Source organism: Strix aluco, chromosome 20 (assembly GCF_031877795.1).
Source record: "Strix aluco isolate bStrAlu1 chromosome 20, bStrAlu1.hap1, whole genome shotgun sequence".
NCBI lineage: Eukaryota > Metazoa > Chordata > Aves > Strigiformes > Strigidae > Strix > Strix aluco.
In genome coordinates, this window is record NC_133950.1 from 12,928,194 (window position 1) to 12,948,968 (window position 20,775).

At 47.9% G+C, this 20,775-nt stretch overlaps 1 protein-coding gene across 1 annotated transcript; it reads left to right on the plus strand.

Moving 5' to 3' along the window:
- The first annotated feature begins 8,471 nt into the window (after positions 1-8,471).
- On the plus strand, positions 8,472-17,888 carry PPP1R26 (protein phosphatase 1 regulatory subunit 26). Its single transcript, XM_074846088.1, has 2 exons — positions 8,472-8,557; positions 11,520-17,888. The coding sequence occupies exon 2, from the start codon at positions 11,581-11,583 to the stop codon at positions 15,631-15,633; it is 4,053 nt and encodes a 1,350-aa protein (XP_074702189.1). The 5' UTR covers positions 8,472-8,557; positions 11,520-11,580; the 3' UTR covers positions 15,634-17,888.
- Positions 17,889-20,775: the final 2,887 nt, after the last annotated feature.

Here is a 20,775-nt window from a genome sequence, read left to right on the forward strand (position 1 = left end):
CAGGTATCTGGCACAGGCCCTCGGGTCAGCAATCCGTGCCCCACAGCACCCATCCTGCCAGCGGGAGAGACCTGGAAGGGGCCACGGGGAGCTGGGGGCAGACTCTGAGGGTGGCTGCACCCCACATTCTGTTGCAGGGGCTGGGGTCTGACTGCAGCTCGGTGCTGTTCTGGTGCTCAATGGCAGTTGCACCATCTAGAGGAAAAACGGGTCCTGGTCCCAGAGCAGAGGGAAAAGGATGAGCAGAGCAGCCTGGTCATGAGCGAGATGCAAATCCTTCAGCGAGGCGCCGTGTGAGTGATTTCAGGGTCTCACGAATGAGCCCAGATGGCCCATCTTTCCCAAAGAATGGGAACAAGGAGAACAGGATTCAGAGATGCTGGCCCTACCTGCTTTACATGTGACTGATCTCTGCTGGCTGCAAGGAACAGGTCAAGGGAGAGGGGAAAAACTAAATTAAAAATCCACAGTCTGCAGTCAAGCTGACCGCACGCCCCCGAGCCGGGAATCAGCAGCCCTGAAAGCAATTTCATCGCTCAGCTGGACCCGTATTACTTCTCTCTCTCTGAACAGATGTGCCAGTGACATTCATATGAATTACCACAGTGGAGATGTGAGCGGTTGATGAAAAGGCCCCCTCTCTTCCCGCCCTGGCAGCAGCCCTGCTCCCCTCTATGCTCCTGGCTCACCCTTCCACAGGGTGCCAAGGCCAAGACACTGCCCAACACGCCAAATAAGCGGCAGGTTTCTGCTGGCAGCAGCTCTTCCCTTGTGCTGGAGAATTCCCCAGAGAGAAATCTGGGGACTGAACCATCAGGGCCATCCCACAGGTATCCAGAGGAAAAGGAGGCTGCACACCATGGGGCTGACTGTGCCAGCAGCACCCGCCAGCCAGGCATGCACCAACTCCCAGGACCGAGGGGCTGCCCTCTGCCACCCACCAGCTCGCCCACCTCCTGCCCCATGGTAGCCAGATGATGAGCCCGTGCTCTGATCTGCGTTGCCCTTGCACAGGGTGTGAGGGCTTCACCTTCCTTAGCAGCCTCCTGCAGCGTAAGGGGATGTAGGAGCTCCATTCCCACTGATTTTTAATTTTTTTTTTGTACCTCTCAGGCCCCTGCAGATTGTGCAAGTCACAAGGAAACGTTGATCATATCCCAAATACAACCACTAACACATTTCAGCTCTCAATCTGCCTCGTTTGCTGACACCCAGTTCTCTCCTCCTCCTCCCACGAGCTCCTCGCAGCCGGTTCTTTCCTCCCGGTCTGTGGCACGTACGTCTGCAAGCTGCTCCGGCTTTCCCGTCCCACGCGCGGCTGCATGCACAGCTCACCCAAGGTGGTGCCGGGAGCCCAGGGCGCTGCCTCTGCTCCTTCCCTTCCACACCTGTGGGTTTTCTGAGCCTCGGCCAAGCAGGATGGCAGGCAGGGAAGCCTGGCCAAGGGTCAAATCCAGCCCTCGCCTGCACAGGGTAGGGTGCAGCGAGGAGAAAGCAAAATGTAAAGGACATCAGGTAATAGGAACGGGCTTTTTTTTTTCCCTTGGAAAAGCCAGGTATCAGTGTGTTGTTGTGAGCCATATTTTGGGTCAGGGTTTGTAGCCCCATGCTGTTAGCTCAGCTCAGCAGCTCCCAGCCTCCTGGTGCCATGGAGCCAGCTGCCCGAGGGGTGCTGGACGGATCGGAGAGGGTTTGGGTCATTCTCCAAGGGGCTCAGAACACTGCCAGAGGATGCAAAACCAAGATAAAGAAACACTTCAGAAGGGCTGTCCATTAATGCCAGCAGCACAAGCCCCATCCAGGAGAAAGTGCCTCTCTAAATACCATATTTTTCTTAACACTTACCAGAAGGACAGGATTCGATCTCCTCCTCTGTTCCCAAAGCTGCTATGGATCTGTTGCACTGAAGGCATCTGTAGTGCCCAGTCAATACTCCTCCGTCCCTGACAGCTCTGCAGAATGGGAGGGTGAATCTGACATGGCACTTAGTCCAAAATTACCATCACTGGACATATGCCATGGCCCTAAAAGCCCCGTGTATAAGCAGGAGCGCACGTGGGTGTGAATGTAGAGTGTGTGCAGCTGCAGCTGGCATGAAGCAAGGGTGGTCAGGCCTCCTGCCCTCCGCCTCTCTTGGCTGGAGCACTGGGAAGTGACTTTGGCCCACAGGGAGAGCAGAATGAGGACTGGGGAAAAAGAAATGCTTAAAATAACTATTAGCATGTTTGCCAAATTCTGCTTCAACGAGCCTGAAACTGCTCGTGGGACGTCCCTTCGCCCTGCAGAGCAGCGGGGAGGCTTTCGCTCTGTGTGGCTGCGCTGCTGAGGGTGATTTGCTCTGTGCTGGTTTGCTGGAGGAAAACCCAAGTCAAAGAATTGCACGGGCTCCCTGGCCCAGCATGCTTTATCAGTCTGATGAAAATTCAAAACAGCGGTGATCTTTGGTTTGATCCAAGACTTGTTTAAGGAAGCATTTTGACCACTGAACCAAACAGCAGTTGTTTGCAAATCCTTAATCAAACCCTGCTTGAGCAAAGTGCATTTTGCAATTGCAAAGGCGTCGGTGAAGGAGACTCGCTGTGCATCGCGGCCCCGGTCCCTGCCTTCCCCACTGCCCACCCCAGCGTGACTGTGGGCAGCGTCCCGTGGTGGCAGCGTGGACTCAACCCACCCCACGGGGACATCGGGGACAAGCCGCTTCCTTTGTGCTGCTCTTCTCTTGGAGACTTTGAACACCTGCCAGTTGCCCTGTTGTGAATTCACTGCAGAGAGGTTTCGCTTGTTTGCAGCCAAGAGAGTCCATGGATGCTAAAAATAGAGTACTCCTTGAAGGTGATCTGAAAAGCTTTCCTACATGTGAAGATGTCTTTTAAAAACACTGGCTTAGAGCTAATGGGGGCTGGAGCAGCACTCGGGATGGCTCCGCCGGGGATCGGGAGTTGCTCCACAGAAGTCCTCCGGCAGCCTCTTGGATGCTCCTGAGCAAGCAGCCGGTCAGGAAAGGCACTTTGTAAATGCAAGACATGATCATTGCAGATGGACAAGTCCACGGCTGTGCTGGGACATCTCGGCAGAAGAGTCGGAGGAGCGGTAATGAGGGGAGCTGGAGCACAATGTGGGTTTTTTTCCTCCCCCAGTCCCCTTAAAGCTCTCAGCAATTGCAGCGCAAAGTCAAAGCAGAACAGTTTCCTTTTGAAATATATAGCGAGCGCAGCATCTCAGTTTCATTACGGCTTTTCTTCGTGTAGCGGGGAAGGTATCTATCCCACTGTGCATCTTTGATCTTGCCCTTTAAATAGGCCATTTTAAAGCTCACAGACCCCTTTTCATCACCATCCACTTTGGCTCATGGCACCTAATGCCTGTGTTTATATCCCAGCTTGTGGCTGAAATCAAAGTGTTGCTGTAGGAAATTCTGCACATGGTTCATTAAAAAGAAAAAAAAAGACTGACTTTCTGTCTCTGAATGAATCCCCGTGTGTTCGTCAGCGCTCCCGGGCCCTAAGATGCAGGAAATATCTGAGCTGTCCTGGCACCTTGCACTCATGCTGCTGGCGTGGCTTGGCACCAACCTTCAGCACTGAACTTCAACAGTTTATCCCCAAAAGGATGATGGAAGAGGTGGAAAGAGGCCTGTCAGTGCTCCAGCAGCACCTCAGTGACCCTGCAGATCTGAGAGCAGAAGGACGGAGCTATTGCAATATGAAGGGCTGACCTGAAGAATGGAATTAAACATGATCTAAAATATAAATGCACTGCAAAACCCTGCACTATTGGGGCAAGATTCGCAGCCTGGGAATGCTCAGCCTGCAGCCCTGAGTGGCTCTGGAGGAACCGCAGCTGGTAAAGCCTGGGCCAAGGCCAACAGAAAGTCCCCGTTTGGTGGCCCAGTGGTGGGTGGCCCAGCGGTGGGGGTAGGACCCATAGGCGAGCATGCAGCTGGCACCCTAGACGAGTCACACCAGCTCTTGGCTTCTCATACCTGCCTCACTTCTCCTCGAAGCTCCAAAACTGGAGGAAACTGTGCTGATAACAGTCTGACACCTAATGGGCACAAGCAGAATTGTGACAAGAAGAGGATTCAGCTGGAAATGTCCTGGCGGGAATACAGACAGCATTGCCTCCCAGCAAAGCCCACGGAGCTGGACGGAAAGGGAAGACTTGCGTAAAGAAGACTCTTAAAAGCCCATACGGCACATTTCCATTTTTGTAAACATGAAAAATTTATAATTTAACCTCGATAGGAATGAGTTGTATAAAAACTATTAAAAGGTTCTAGGTACAGAATATGAGAGAGGTGCCATCATTTCCTTTGAAATTTCAGAGGTCTCTGCCATACGATCGCAAGGAAAGGTCAGGGTTGCAATCAAACCTCTTGGCACTAAATTATATTTCTCAGGTTATATTCTTACGCCAGATACACTGGGAGTTACTACTGAAAAGGGACATCTTCAAATGCAATCAGCTGTGCCCCACAGAGACCTTCAGCTACATTTTGTACAATGGTCAGTAATGAATTGGAAGTTCATCAGATTTGACTCAAAAACATTAAAAGTGTTCTGTGAGCATGCCTCTGTGCTCCACTTTCCACTTGATGCATTTCATGGAGCCAGTGGGTCTCGTCTCTTAAAAAAATCTGACATCCAAAGGCAATTTACAGCAACAGTGTCTTCTAAGACAAGACACAGCAGAGCTTCCCAGGGCTGAGCTCCACCAAGAACTGCCCTCGGACCTCCTCCTGCCCCAGATGCTCCTTCCCCGGGCAGCATCCAGCCCTGCTGTAAGGAAGCTCACGCCACCTCTGCTCCATTCAGAGGGTAAATAGAAATGTTCAATATCCAGTGCTGTTTGCTGGCAGCTTTCACGGGCATCTCTTCCTTTTTTTCTAAATTAGATCTTTCTATTATAACTTCAAGGCCTCATGAGTCTCCTTGGCATTTATTAAATAACAACTAAACTCTTCAGTTTACCATGTTACTACATGATCCAGCTGTACTCCATCTAACACACCACCTGCGACCAGACTGAGGAAGCTGAACAGGGCAGGAGGAGGTAGGAGTGGGGCCACCACCACGTCCTGCTGCTCCAAGAGACCCGCTGCCACCCGGGATGTGCCCAGGGCTCACTGCACCTCGCAGAAAGAGCAAATTTCTGCAGGAGGGAAACAAGTGCTCAAGCCACACCTGAGCCATTTTGAACCAGAGGTAAGAAGCCTGCTTGATTTATTTTAAAATAAATGCTGGCACTACTTTTTCCAGAACAGTTTTGAGCCTCCTGAAGCTCAGTGGAGCCACATGATATACGGACCCCAAATACTGATTGGGCTCAAGGTTCAGACTGGACTTCATCCACCTCCTTTCCCCGCTGCTTTTTCCAGCAAAAAACTCAGTGGTCACAGCAGGATTTCATTTTTGTGGATTAGTTTTGCCCCAAACCCCAAAGACGTGCTTGGGGAATGCAAAACTACCACCGGCAGAGGAAAGGGTTTGCAGAACCTGAGGCTATCGACTTCCTTTGTGTCCTAGACACAGCTGTGCCCTCGGCCAGTGTCGGTCTGACTCATATTCCCAAAGAAACAGCAGCACAGCAGAAATGCCTGGTGTTTTAACACGGCTCCATGTAGGAACTGTAATTGGCCACGAAGCCACAGGTTACCCAACAACAAGAAGATCTGCGAGGCAAGTCCTTTTATTCTTACTATTTTGTTTTTAATCTTGCCCTTTTTCTTGCTAGGAAAAAAAAAAAAATAGCCATCACCTGAGATCCGGTTTCAGCCTCTGATAACCCACAGCAGCTTTCGCCTCTAATGTATCCAGAACCACCTATAATGAGCACCTGTTCCTACCCCCTGCAATAAGCTGCAAATGGGATGAGCAGACCCTGAGGCCGGGGAAGATGTTTCATTTTGAAAACATGAATGTTTCCCTGCCATTCCAGCCATCCTAACAAGGGGTCCAATTAGTGCTCGTGGCTTTGTCATCCGTCCAGCGGGGACACAGGGACGGGGACCACTGCTCTCATTTCCGCAAAGATCATGGATCAGGAAGACAAATCATCCCTAATGGGACCTCGGGGAGAGGCTTTGCTCTTCTTTCAAGTCAAAGGCTGCACATGGAGGCAACTTGCTCTGTAGAGCCATAAAATGCCATCTCCGCTGGTAACAGCAGAGCTCTCCAGCAGCAGCCTCCCCCTTTCCAAGCAACTGCACGTGCACAAAAACATTTATCAGGCTTCTGGCCATAGCTTTGACTTTAATTTTATTTTTAAAGAGCATTCACATGCAAATGGACTTGGCCTGAGCAGATACATGAATACAAGAGCCCTTTCTTTCCTCTGGTGTGGCGTTAGGAGGAATATGGTGAAAGGAGCAAAGTTTCCTCACCTCCAGGCTGCAATTCTGCAGCTAAGCAAAAGCAAGTTCATTGTTTCTTTCTGCACACAGATGCTGGCTGTGCTGTTTTCAGCAGTCTTGTTCAAGTGAGCCATTTCAGAATATAAAAGCATATTACATATCCCAGGGACAAGAACACACAGGCGAATATCTTATCAGCTCTGTTTTATCTATTGTAAGAGCAGGAGATAAATTAATATGAGTCTATAACTGTGTCTGACGGTTTGAAACACGGTCTGACCCACATCCCCAGGGTCAGACCTGGTTTGGTAGGTAGGACTCTTGAGGAAAAAAAAATTTAGAACGTGAGGTTGGAGTCCGGGAAAGGGCACAATTCCTCATGGCATAAAAATACACGTGCTCCCCGAAACAAGCATCTCTGGGGTAAAAGCAGGTGGAAATCTGTTCCACAGCACTCGGCATACATCAGCCCCACACCCTGCGATGTGTTGCTGCAGAGCAAGCACAAAAATGTCTGAAGAGCCTTGCAGCTCAGAGCCACAGTGTCCAGCACCTACCCTGCACCAGAGACAGGGTAGGTGCACTCTAGTCGCATTGCCAGTTCCAGCAGCACCTTCTCTTTCTGCAAGGACAGAAGATTCACCTCGGAGCCTAGCTAAATTCTCACCGGTGTTCAACACTGCACCAGGAAACTGCCCTCTAACTCTTGAGTTAAACTTCTGCGCTGTGCTGCAGTGCTGCAACACGCTGTCAAAGCTGTGGCAGAAACAGCAACATCAGTCAAGCAAATTGTCTGGAGCTTTGAATGAAAAGTGACACAGAAAATGAATAATTGTATGTGATAACACCTATCAAGGATAACGGGCCTGATTCTGACATCCACCGCATTCTTGTGCACTGGCAATAATTCCCCTTACGGCAGAGGAGCCCAGTGGGGTGTGAGCACGGTGCCTTGTCTGCACTGCCACGAGCTGTCACCCCATTTTCAGCCTGGGATCCTTTACACCTGCTGCTCCCTTGACATCTTCTACCCTGAGCATTTCCCCTGTGATTCTGGCAACACCCAGCCAAAAGATGCTGGTTTCTACTGTAGCATCACAGGTATTCATGCACCATGGGGAAAGAAAAAAGCACTGGCGAAATGAAAATACGCAGCACTTTGGGTTAAGGCACCAGGTTTTCTAGAAACTAGGAATGGAAATGCTTGTGAAGATTTACAAACCGAGAGTTATGACTCACTCTGTGTTTTTTTAGTGAATGAGCAGGTTGAAACGGGTGTCCTGAAAAGAAGGATTTGGCAGCTTGGCTCTTCTCGGGGAGCACGGGGTTGGTAGGACACAACTGGCAGCACATCCCCGGGGAAAGCCTGTTCGCCAGCAAAACAGAGAAGAAACAGAGCACTAAAACTTTGCTGTTTCTCTACATGAAATCTCCAACGCACTAATTGCTTCAGCTTCTGGGGAAAAAAAAAAAAAAAACAAAAAAAAAACAGGCCTCAGCTCTTTTAGTTCTAGTTTTGCATCCTCAAACTTTGCGTTTGGGACAGCCGGTGGCGTGTTTTGGCGATGTTTTGAGTTTTCCCCACCTTTTAGCAGCCCCCACCGCACCCCCGAGGGAGCGCGACCAGTGATTCTCCTCCTGCGCGTTGTACTCGACTCTCGCCTCCAAAGTAAACGCCGCCAACACCCGGTACGTCCGTTTTTAAAGTCCCCACCGGCACAGAGCTGGTCGGTGTTTGCAGGGTCAGGGGTTGGGGCCCAAATCTTGCCTTGGGTCTGCAAAAGGCCCCGGTTCCCCCGGGCCGGGAGCGGGGGGGGGGGTGCCCCTTCCTCCCCGGCGGGCGCCTGCCTGGCGGATTCCTGCCCGCCCTCCCCTCCGCGCCGCTGCCGGGCTCCAGCCGAGCAGCCGCGCCTGCCTTTGTGCCCCGGCGCCGGGGCCGCCCGGCCCGGCCCCTCCCTGCCCCACCGCTCCCGCGGGCAGAGCCGGCGGCCGCTGAGGGCCGGGCGGTCGCTCCCGCCTCCCCGGCGGAGCCCTGCGGCGCATGCCTCCCGCTCCCCGGGGGCAGGGAAGGAAGCGCCGCCCGCCCCTGCACCAGCACGGCGGGCAGCGGCGGAGCGGAGCCCGGCGGAGCGGCGAGCCCGGGCCGGCCGCCGCCACCACCACCGCCACCCCCCTCTTCTCGGCCTCCCCCCGCGGCGGCGGCAGGTGAGCGCCGGGGTGGGGGGGGTCGGGCGGGGCGGGGCGGGGAGGGCCCCGCCGAGGCTGAGGCCGAGGCCCAGGTCCGGGCCCGGCGCGGCCGGCCGAGGGCGGCGGAAGGCGGGAAGGGGGAGCCATGGCGGCGCGGGCAGGGCCCGGCCGGCCGGCCGCGGGCAGCCGGCGGGCAGCGGGCGGGGCCCCCCGCGGCGGTGGCCCCGGGTACGCCGCCTCCGGGCGTCCCCCGCGGGTGGGTGGCCCCCTCACACACCCGAGGTGGGTGTCCCACGGGCGGGTGTCCCCTCGTGTCCCCTCACAGAGCTCCGGAGGTTATACACCCCCCCCGCCATCCTGCCGGGAGGGTGTCCCCTCGTATCCCCTCACCTTCAGCGGGTGCAGTCCCCTCGGGTGTGTGTCCCCTCATGTCCCCTCACACCCTCCGTGGGTGTCCCCTCATGTCCCCTCACACCCTCCGTGGGTGTCCCCTCATGTCCCCTCACACCCTCGGTGGGTGCCCTCGGGTGTGTGTCCCCTCATGTCCCCTCACGTCCCCTCACGCTCTCCGTGGGTGCCCTCAGTTGGGTGCCCCCTCAGAGCCCGCACCCCAGAGTGGGTGCCCTGGCCTGAAGCGCTGCTGGGGCAGGAAGATTCATCCCAGTCCCGTGTAATTCTTGCAGGGCGACCACAATCCCGGCGTAGGATAACGAAGGTACCTGCCCCTTACCTGGAAACTGTGGAAATAGGTTAATAGGAAATAAGTTGTGGGGTTTTTCTAATGAAGCTGGGAGCTTAAGTGTGTTAATTGCATTTCTTCAGGATAATTAGGTATTCTAATTTCTGTCTCTTCAATCCTTAGCTGCTTATTACAAGGAAAAATGTTTTTGATTTATGTTTGCCCTAGTGAATGTGTTGGAGGCTGCTTTAGAAGTTGTGCGTTCATTCACATGTTTGAAAGTTGGGGTTCTGACCCGGGTCGTGTCGAGCTGCTTGGGAGGTGCCTCCCCGGTTAGTTATGGGCGAATACGCGAGCGGTCGGGAGCACTGCGCTTTATTGGCACGGGTAGAGCAGAAGTCAGCCTAAACTATCTTCAGTTGACTAAAAGGTGAAAATTAAAACAGCATGTGGTGTGTCGCTCCGGCTAGCAGCCAGCAAGGAGGGATGTTCTTGAGCACTGTACTCAAAATTTTAATTCTGTAGGAATGATGCTTTGAGGTGAATTGTCACTGAAGAAAAGAAAATCAGAAATGGATGCCCCAGAGCTTGAGTTAAAATGTATTCTGCTAAGATGCTCCGCAGCAGAGAACCAGCGAACGAAGCAGCAAAAGCGTTATTAGTGGTGTGTTCGGAGCGAACCGCTCTGCAGACGTCATGTAAGGCATGTCCAGGCCGACCCTGCCTTGGTCAATAACATTTCAAGAATATTCTAGTCTACTAACAAGATGGCAATAAAACTGCTCCCCGAGCGCAGGTCCCAGAATAATTTTGACAAAAGCATTTGTCATGTTATACTATGTTCTTTGTTGGAGCACCGCATCTTTTTAAAAGTGATAAAGAATTATCTTCCCTGGTTGTCTGTTACCTTATTCTCAGTAGCAAATAAATACAAGTTTTCAAAGTTTAGAATCATTAATTCTATAAAATATTTATTGCCGCTGATTAATCTGAAACCAGCCCTAGAGAATAATTGACAAGGGCAAGGTCAGAGAGGATTCGGAGGCAGAAACGTGTCTCTGTAGTCGGTGGAGTCCGGTGCCACTCTGGGTGTGTGGGGGAGTCGGCGCATCGGCCTTGGAGAACCGCCCAACCGCTGTAGTGTTTTGTTGGGGGTGCTCTATGCCTTGTGTCCGCCAGACGGTTTTGATCCTACCCAATGGTGCTGCAGGTGAAACCTTTGGCCCTCATGGGACAACTTGGAAGTTGTGAACTCTTTGGGACGTTATCTGGCATTTTCTGGATGGCTTTTTTTGTTCCACGAAACGGCTTCGTTCTGGCTTTTCTACTGTAATACAAAGAGTAGTTAGTAATCTTCACTGTGTTTTTGCAAACTCCTAAAGATTTGCATTTAGCAAGAGCTTTTATCCTGCAGCGAGGCCAGAATGATTGATGTCTCGGGGTTATTGCTGTAGTACGGTTCAGGAAGAAATAAGCTTCCCTTCCTCCTCTTTGAGCTGCCCCAAGTCCCTCAGTTGTGCACACTTAATGCCAAGCCAGAACTGGTAAAAGCTGTCATGGGCTAGTGTGTGCGTCCAGGCGTGCTAACGCAGTTACTCTGCGCTTTGAATAAGCGTTGGTTTGTGCTCCACCATCTCAGATCATGGGCAGGCTTGCTCCACATCCACCAGTTATATACCATGTGGACATAGCCAACATTGTTTTCGTTGTAAAACTGAAAAGCTGAGCTATGCATGGCGGGAGTTCTTTCAAAAGGGCAATTGTGCCAAAGGAAACACAGGGAGCAGAATATTTTGCAGGGTTCTCCACTCCCACCGATTCCACTTTGTTATGAAAATTTCCCTTAAAATTGTTCTTTCTCGCCACAAAGTTCATTGCAAAAATATTCAGACAACGTTAGTGCAGAAGGGGATCACACACGCCTGTGCACTGAAGTGTCATCAGAGTGATTCTTTGTGGGTCTTGACAATAGGTGGGTATTTAGGAGCATGCGCAAAAGAGAGCGTGACCTTTGATGAAAAGGGCAGGAAGAGTTTTGGAAGTGAAGATAATTACCTGAGTTGCATTATGGTTGTGCCAGAAAATACTGAAAACCACAAATGGTGAGTGGTCTGTCTTAGCCTTAATGGCAGTAGTGACTGATTTACCCATTAAAGCGATGTTGAGGAGTAACTCTTGTGATTATCTGGCACAGTAAGTCTGAGTGTTAATAATGTACAATGTATGTTACCAGTATTATTACATGGAACTTTAGAGGGTAGATGCATAATAAAAAAATACCTTTCTCTTTCTTTATTGTAGGATGGAAGAGAGACCAGTCTGAAAAACTGTTCCGTTGTGGACTTTGCTGTTGTCTGCTAGAATGTTCCTTATGAATGCTTCTCCTCTGGTAGCTCTTCAGACAAAATGGGAGTCCTTTGGACCAGCAAGGAATTGTAGATACCCCGTTTGCTTCTCTGAATCTGAAGGGGACGTCTCTAGAACCTCTGTAAGTGCAAAAGTTCAGATGATCATAAACAACCTGCAAAGTCAAGAGTCTCCCCTGGGTATGAACAATGAGTATGATTGTATTATGCAGAAGAAACAAAAGGGAGAAAAAGGCACTAGTAACAGAGTCCCATCGAGCACCACTTTGCTACGGAAGCATCCTCAATATACCAAGTGTGGTTGCCCTGCTGATTCGGATGACACTGAAGTGGAAGAGAATGTGGGGTTTGGGACTCTCTTACTCGATTCCGATAGCGACGATTCTGTCGACCGAGGTATAGAAGAAGCCATTCAAGAGTACTTGAAAGCAAAAAGCAAAAGCGACCAGTCGTTACAAAGGGACGCGGAGTGTTCTGAGAATATAAGCAGAGACAAAAGGTTTAAAAGAGAATTCTCCCAGAACAAAATGGCTAGTAACCTTCTCCCTGTGAAATTCAAAGCTGAGATGCTCTCTGAAGAGTACCTGTCTGACCACCTGGGCATCGGTAAAAGGCTACAGCCTGCTTCCCCTCAGAGCATCAGTAGCGATGACTCTTTTGAACAGAGCATACAAGCTGAAATAGTGCAGTTCTTGAACGAGAAGAAGCAGCAAGAAATTAGTAAGTGTGTGACTGGGGAGGATAAAAAGGATTCCCATGTGAGATCTGTTCTAAAATGCAACAAAGAAACACCAAACAAAAACTGTGGTGCTATAAAGCAAGGTTGTAACGCTCTCCTCTTGAGACACCATCCCAAGCTACAGAAAACCAGCACGCAGTCCAAGTGTTTGCAGTCTAAAATCCAAGAAGAGCCTGGTGATCTCAGCCAGGTGAACCAAGCGTACCTAGAAATGGCCACTGCCAGCCAGCCCTGGTTAGTGGAGCAAAATGAAGAAAGTGGAGCTAATTACTGGGAGACGAGGGGAGCGCTTATGAACGAGAGCATGCCCACGTCTGACTCGAGTAGCGATGATGGCATTGAAGAAGCCATTCAGCTTTATCAGCTGGAGAAAATCAGGAAGGAGGCAGGTCATGCAACAGACTGTGTCCCTTTGCAGAGGGAACAATTTGATACAAAGGGAATGGCGGACATTTCTGCAAGCCTGACAATTAGCTCAACAAAAAGTGCCTCACCAGAAATCCATAAAAGCCCTATAAGCAACAAGAGAAAAGAAATTAATTCAAAGTCAACAGAATTAGAAAGTACCAGCAATGAATTTAACAAGCTGTTTAAACCACTGAAAAAAGCTAGACATTTTGCACCTCCGGAAAACAAGATTGCTGCTTGCGAGCTCACATTGCAGGCCTCTTGCAGAGCAGACACATCTGCAGAACTCATGTGTGCAGAAGCAATCCTTGATATTTCCAAAACAATCATGCCATCCCAAATGGGAAGTGACAACAGATCACTGGCTGCAGACTCCTTCTTTTCTCCCCAGCTTCTCTCCTCCTCCCGTTGCGAAAGTGACAGCAGCCTTGTGGACAGTGATGATAGTATAGAGCAAGAAATCAGGGCTTTTTTGGCTCTGAAAGCACAGTCAGAAAACCTTGGAACAAAGCCTCCCAGCCTGTCACACTCAATCCAGATGCCTTTGCCTTCTGATCAAAACAGCCTCACTAGTACCCTTGAGCCTTCTCTTCCCAAAACGCTGAAGCTGTCTCTGAGTCGTAAAAGGAGACTTAAAAGGGAAGGCAGAATAGCGAAACAAGGTGCATCAAAAACACCCGTACAGCTGGAGACAGGACTTTTCCAGCCAGGTAACTACTCAAAATTTCCTGTGCTCCAAGAGGAGTGTGCCCTGAGCAGCCCCGCAGCACTCTGTGATGCTCAAAGGCTCAGTAGCAAAGAAACTAGGCAGCAGCAGCCGGTGTCTTCCGAATTATCCGGATCAGTTGGCAGATGTGTGGCCTTGGACTCCGTAAACCCTTTTATGCAGGTTCAGAGTAGCACAAGAAACCTTATGAAAAATACCATCCAAACTCAAGAGAGGGATGGTTCGGATGATGAGAGCAGTTCTCTAGATAGTGATGAGGACCTTGATAGTGCTATCAAGGACCTTTTACGGTCTAAAAGAAAATTAAAGAAGAAGTCCAAGGACCAGAAATCTCAGTGCAAGAAGAGGGTCAGATTTAGCGAGACAGAAACTCAGCTGCTGGATGAATTTAGTAGCCTCCAACAAAACGAGTGCAAATGTAAAAATCCCGTGCTACTGAAAAGCTGCCTCTCAAAACCTAGAAAAGCTGTGAAAGAGAATGCCATCAGAAATCCTCCAGACAACATAAATATCAAACTTCCCAGTGAAAAACCAGAAACCATGAAGAACTTGGAGTTTAACTTGCAGCTTAAAAAAGGATATAAACCTAAATCAGTTTCAAACCCGAATAACCTGCAGGTAGCTAAAAATAAAAAATGTGCTTTCACAGCTGCGTCAGACGCTGATGACAGCAGTTCAGTGGACAGCGATGACAGCATCGAACAAGAAATTAGGAAGTTTTTGGCAGAAAAAGCTAAAGACTCTGCAAGCAATTCAGAGGCACCGAAAGATGATGCAACTCTGGACCTATTGAGAGTGACCAAACAAACTACTAATAAAGGAAAAGCAAAGCAACAGCCGGTCGAAAGTGAGATTGACCTCATGCTGGGTCAGAGTAAAAAGACTGAGGTGTCTCAGCAAACTGAGGAGTTGAAGAACTCTCAGAGAATGGAAGGGAAAAGTGCAATGTTACACGGCAGTGGGAGATCTGCTTCTGCTGCAGAGAATGTTGGTCTTCATACTACTGGTCAGTCAAAAGCTAAGCAAGGTGCAGTGGGGGTTAAAGGTGTTGCTGGTGGTGAGTTATCTGGAAACACAACAGGTAAAAAGGATGTCCCTAATACACAGCCCGGGCAGAAAACGCTCCCACCTAAAACCAGCAAAAGCGAAGGTTGTAAAGTACGAAAAGTAATTAATGCAAAGTCTAGATCTAAAAGAAAGAATACTTTTCACCTAAAAATTTCAAGTAAATTTATTGCAGGTCTCAAGTATGCTCGGGACAGGAAGAAATCCATGCTTTTGAACAAAAGGCAGAAAGCAGAGCGTTTGCTTGCCCAGAGCAGTGCGTTAGGAGCGGAGGTCACTTCCCAGGATACGGATGTGCTCAGCCAGGGAAGAGGAGCCCCCTTGCCAAAAGGTGAATGTAGTGGGGAGAGTACGACAGCGATAAAAGAATCCAGTTCTTCTCAGAAGCTCGCTGCGGAAGTGTCGAGTCCCCACGTAGCAGAAACCTGTGACAGACTGGAGGCTGCTCCTTTGTATATCAGAGAGGAAGCAGAGGGTTGCGGGACGGCTAATGCTTCGGGAGACCACTCGGATTCACACTCGAGTCTCCCCTTGCAGGAGCAGAGTGTGGCAGCAGTAAAAGTAGATAAGGTTAGCAGAGAAACATCCAAAGCTGAGAACACACAGATGTGGATCGAGGAAGGAGATACCCACAGAGACAGCTGGGCCAATTCAAATTTAGATCCCCCATGCCCTGAACACAGCATAGTGGTGGGAAAAGCAGATCAAGTTAGCAGAGACACGTCCCAGCAGAGTACATGTGTGTGCAGTAAGGGCGAGGATAACCAGCAGGACAACAGGCCAGATCCAAGTTCAGGTTGCCCACTGCAGGAACTCAATGTCACAGCAGTAACAGTGGATAAAACTAGTGGAGGAACGTGTACAGATAACAGTAGGCAGATGTGCATTAAGAAGGAAAAAATTACCTGCCAGGACAGTGAGAGGCAGGAAGAAATTCAGGTATCCAGCTCCAGTTTGGAAGGAAAAATACCTGTCCTGCAGAATAGGGAAACTGCTTGTGAAGTGGGCCAAGGGCAGGAAGTTTTAGACAAAACATGTGCAAAATTTACTGATGTACCCGCAGGGGACTGCCCAGATTCCCTCTTGAAAAGAAATGTTTCAAATATGTAAGTACACCTTTTTTACAGTAACAGTCTTTTTAGAAAATAACTATCATTGTAATTACCTTGATAAAACTTGAGACATGGAAGGAGAGACAGTGGGAGATGCTGATATCTGTATATCATATACACACTAATGTGAAAAATGCTTCTATTTAACAGGGATATCATGGATAAACATACATAGTTTTTGTAGAATTTTGTAAATTATTTAAAGTGCTCTAAGGAAATATTTTTTATAATGATTTTTAGGGCTTGCATTACTACAGGATGCTGTAGTTACTGTAGATAAGAAGATACTGGCTAATCACGCTTTAAATTATGAGGCCTCTAATCATATCAAAAGGAAACCTGTTTGCACGCAGAATATATTTGGCAATCTGTTAAGAGATCCTAGGAAAACACAGCATTTGATAGCAGTGCTGTGCTTTTGAAGCAGATTATCTGACATCTGTTCACATCCGAGCTGCCTTAGGACAATCCTGTGTCGCGGTTTTACGCTGGGGTCTCAGTTCTCCCACGCCGAGGACGGTTGGGGAGTTCAGTGAGCAGAACTCCAGCGAAGTCAGCGCAGCTGTAGGTGCGGGGATCCATCCTTGAAGACACAAATGCAAATTCGGGTCAATAAAGTGGAATCAGTCTGTCTGCACATCCTGTGTAAAGCGATCTCAGCAGCTGCTGGAAGTACCTTTGGAATACCCGAAACCTCCCGCTAGCAGATGATTCCAAGCACAGTTGCAGTTTGAGAAAAGTGAAGGAGCTGTGTCTGTTCAGACAACATGATTTCTGTGGATTTCGCTAGATTTACGTACTGCTGGGCCTGCAAGGCTGAAACAATTCCTCGTTATTCTCAAGTCTCATTTGGATGCCCTGCAGTTACCCAGAGCTGGCTTTTGGTTTCCTGGATAAACTTTCTTGAATTGAGTGCCCTTACTTTCCTTTTTCAAAAGTGGTTTCTAAAATGCTACGTTTCTGTGAACTTTTGTTCATTTACAATTTTTGTGCAATAGAACAAAGCTAGGTTTGCTGTAGGAAGTTCCTAATATAAACGCCAAGGATATTTTCAGCACTGTTCTTTCATACTGGTAGCGCTTTCTCTGCCTCCGTTTCCAGCAGCCAGAATAAAGCAATTTTTCACTGTTATCTTTTTTATTTGGACTAACTTTAAATAGGATGGAAGTAGCACGTTCATATCACAAAAAAAGTGCCCCCACGCTGGTTTCACTGAAAAATCCAAAAAGTGTGAATTTAAGCTGTTGGCTGGTTCTTTCCTTTTCATTTGTGTGTAGTGAAGTCCTTTGAGTAGTTTGTTCTTACATCTTTGTCCCTGTGAATTGATCTGATATTCTCTTTATCTAGTCTTCTACACAACTTCTCTCAGCCAAACTACCACTCAGTATCACTTTGTTTCTCAGTCACTTCAGCAGTCTTCCTGGAGGCTGGCCTTAATGTTGCAAAATGGAGCAAAAGCAATCAAGAAAGGATCCGGTATCGCGTAGTATCCCCTGGTGTGATCGCATTTGCAGAATATTGGCAAACTACGGTGTAGCATAGAGTAGAACAAGTAACTGTGGCATGTAGAGAAATAAACAACATCCTTTGTGTGTTTATACTGTTGTGCAGTTACATTTTAAACATGTTTATAGTGGTCACTTGACATTTCTTACTGTCCGGCCACCTTTTTATAGTCCTTGGGTGGGTTGGTTGGTTTGTTTAAAAGATCAGTATGCTAGATCATCTCATTTTTGTGGTAGGGTACCCTGGAAAAGTGTTTTTTACTTAGCTCATGTGCCTGGAGTCCGTCTACACAGGCATATATTTTTGTCTGCCTCGATTCAGTTGCAGGATTTGGGCCTTTTGTTTGGAATAGGTAAATAGGCTGGTATTTTAAAATAGAAGTTTTCAGAGTACCTTGCTTTAAAAGGATTAAACTGTATACTTAATTTTAATAGAGATGATAGAAGCACTGTGTACTGTTTGTATAAAATAAGCTGAATGTTTCTCCTCAAAGTTTTCAGTAAATCAACATTAAGACTTAAAAGGTGTCTTGTGCCCCTGTCGATGTGTCTGTGTTCTCAATGCTACTCGTGAACTGATTCACTCTCAATTAAGATGCAATTTCGATTACCTTGTGCTTTAAATAAAACCTAATTTCAAACAGCACTTTTTAAAATTGATAAACTTGATTTGTATATAGGAAATGGTGTACATTGATAAGTTTATAATGTTTAATAAACGGGGTTCTGACCATGGACCGTGAAACCAGAGTGCTCCTATGGTTTGTGTCATCGTCTTTAGTGAGCAGTCTTTTTGTGTTAGCTTTTTTCCTTCCTGACTGTAGTCTGAAGATGTAATTAACTTGTGCCAGTAAGGTGTGTGAGTAAAGGATGTCACCCTTGCAGGGGATCGCAGCGTTTGTGTTAGCTGAACCTGGGAGCAGGGTCTCAGCTCCTCTGCCAGTCTTGCTTCTTGCCTCCTCTCGCCTTCAGCCACCCACCGTCATCTCCTATGTGACAGTAGTGTGTGCTTTCCTTGTGGCTGAAACAGAATCCAGATCTTTAAAGATGTGGCTGTCTAAGGGAATGTTGTTCTTAATACCAAAAAACGAAGAAGGAGAACCCACAAAGTACATAGGCAAAAAAAGTTGTGTCGATTCTGGGGTCGAGAACGGTGCTTGTCGTTTTAGCAAAACCCTAACAGCAGTTTTCTTTCCTGGTGTTTGTGGTCAAGAAGTGGAGTCTCCATTAGAGGAGACGCTGGGTTTGAGGCAGTGTTTAGCAGGTGAGATCTGTGATTCAGTTGGAAGGCCCTCGGTGTATCTCTGAACGGCATCCTCTGTAGCACAGCTTCCACAGCCTCCAGGATTAGCTCACGATCCTTCTTGCCCCGCTCATGAAGATGGGTGGTAGTGGGTCTAAGAGCCCTTGATGGCGTGGAGATGGGAATGAACGTGCTTTCTTGTTCACGGGGGACGTTGTGGCACCCAGCACTGAGGTTATCCTGGAAAGCAAGGCGCCTCTGAGCTAAGGGTGGGAGGGCGGGAGGGAGGGAAGACTGCTGCTTTGATGTGCCAAACAGCCTGTCAGCCTTGGTGTTCCTGCACCGACATGCTGTGGGTGTTCCTTTCTGCCTCCAAGTCCTCCCAGTCGTATTTGGTCTCAGCAAGTGATTTTTCCAGAGTTTGTCCTGTGAGAATTGCTGACTTGAGGAGGAGCGAGCACCCACAGGGGTTGGAACTCTCAAGAGTGTGTCAACGAACATCTCGGGAATTGGAATTCCATGAGAAGGACACGGTGACTCTGCTGGCACTATCGTCATTCTGGGTACAGTTCTACAGTCATTCAAAAAAGAGAAGTCTGGTGTCTTGGAGCAGTAAGGAATCACTCTTACACATTACAGATTAAAGGTTGTAGAAGGATTATACTGAGTGAGAATAAATTCATGAGCAAGAGTCCCACGCGTGTAGTACCAAGTTTGGGACTGCAGTACAAATCTCTCAGGGTTGAATGTTGATAGATTCAGTACCAGAAGCGTGGTTTTTTCCCTACTGATACTGATTGTAACAGGCAGCCAACCCTAGAGTAGGCACAGACTATACAACCCTCCTGGCCCTCTTCAGCACACCAGCGGTAGCTCTGGTGAGTGCCCAAAACAAGCTCTTTTCCACTATTTTAACCCTCCTGAGATTAATGTGATCCTTTATCTACTGTGGTAGATACACGCATGGCACCAGGAACTCAGGTCTACTCAAGCATGTAAAGGAGTTACTTTTTTTTTTTTTCATGAGTGCTGATTTAAAAAATGCACAATGATTTTATTTTTCAGAATAAAATAAGAGAAGTTGCTCATTTTAAACTACTCAGTATATTTTATTCTGGCTCCTGGTAAGTGACAGCATTCTGACTGCAATAACCAGGGTTCTCAGGCAAATCTGTGCTCGCCCAGAACTTTGAAAATAAGTGTATTGTTTTATTTTTATCACAGTGACTAGTCTGTGCTTCAGGAAGGGCAATCTTCAAGGATCCTCAGGGGATCACAAGGACTACCTTAATCTTTTATAAACAGTCCTTTGCTGCTATTTTAGGAAGATGTGTTTTGACATGTAGCTGCTTTAAACGAGAAACACACCATCTCTGCCACCACTTCTTTTATTAATGTATATGCTTTTTAATTTTTCAAACCTTTAAGAACTGCAGTTTGTCTTGGTTTGTTAGTGCAGCCTCACATAATTTTATCTGCAAATGTGAAAGTCTTGCTTTCAAGATAAAGTAGAAAGAGACTGGTCTGGGTAGGTTCTCTGCAGTAAAACTTGCCATCTTTAGGATGATATTTTGAATTTGTACGGTGTCTCAGGATACAGTCTATATGAGGGTGACATAAGGTACACTGCCTGCAAAACTGTTCAAAGGAACTGGTTTCAGTTCAAGAATAAAACAAAAAAAGGAAGAAATTAAGGCAAGGAAGAAAAGATGTGGGTGTTTTTAGATGAAGTATGAAAACAGGTGGAAAATATGTGACAAAACCCACTAAATGTATATTTTTAAGATGCAGTCTTACCCCTAAATTATTCTACCTGCAGAAAAAACTGTGGATAAAAATATGTGTAAAATTGTCACAACTGTTTATATTAATTCTGCACTTTAGGTTATTTTTCATTTCAGGAGAAGAAAGGGAAGTTACGAGGAGCTCAAGGTATTGTCTAGAGTCTAACAGAAGAACAGCAATGAATGATGGAGGGTTGCTTATTTATTTTCATACGTTAAATATTTTAAAAGTAAACTTGTCGGGCCCATTTCTGCTTAGTACATTTACTTATTCCAATGTATTGCTGTGTTTTCAGCAAATGTGAATTTCGCCAGCCATTCTGTTGGAGATAACCAAAGGCATTGCTGTGAAAACTGGATTTGTTTGGTAGATGTCATTGAAATCTTGCTGGTGGGGCCAGGAACGTGCAGCTACAGTGGGGTTTGGATGTTTAAAAAAGGCACAAGTACAGGCCTGACGCACAGTTCAGTTTTGGAGTTCAGGCTTTTCCTCAGTGACATCATTAACTCAGCAGAATCCCTCTACTCGCCAGTATGTTTAACTATATCATCGTCACGCGTCCTGTGCAGTTTATAAGACTATATAAAAATGACACAAATAGAAAATA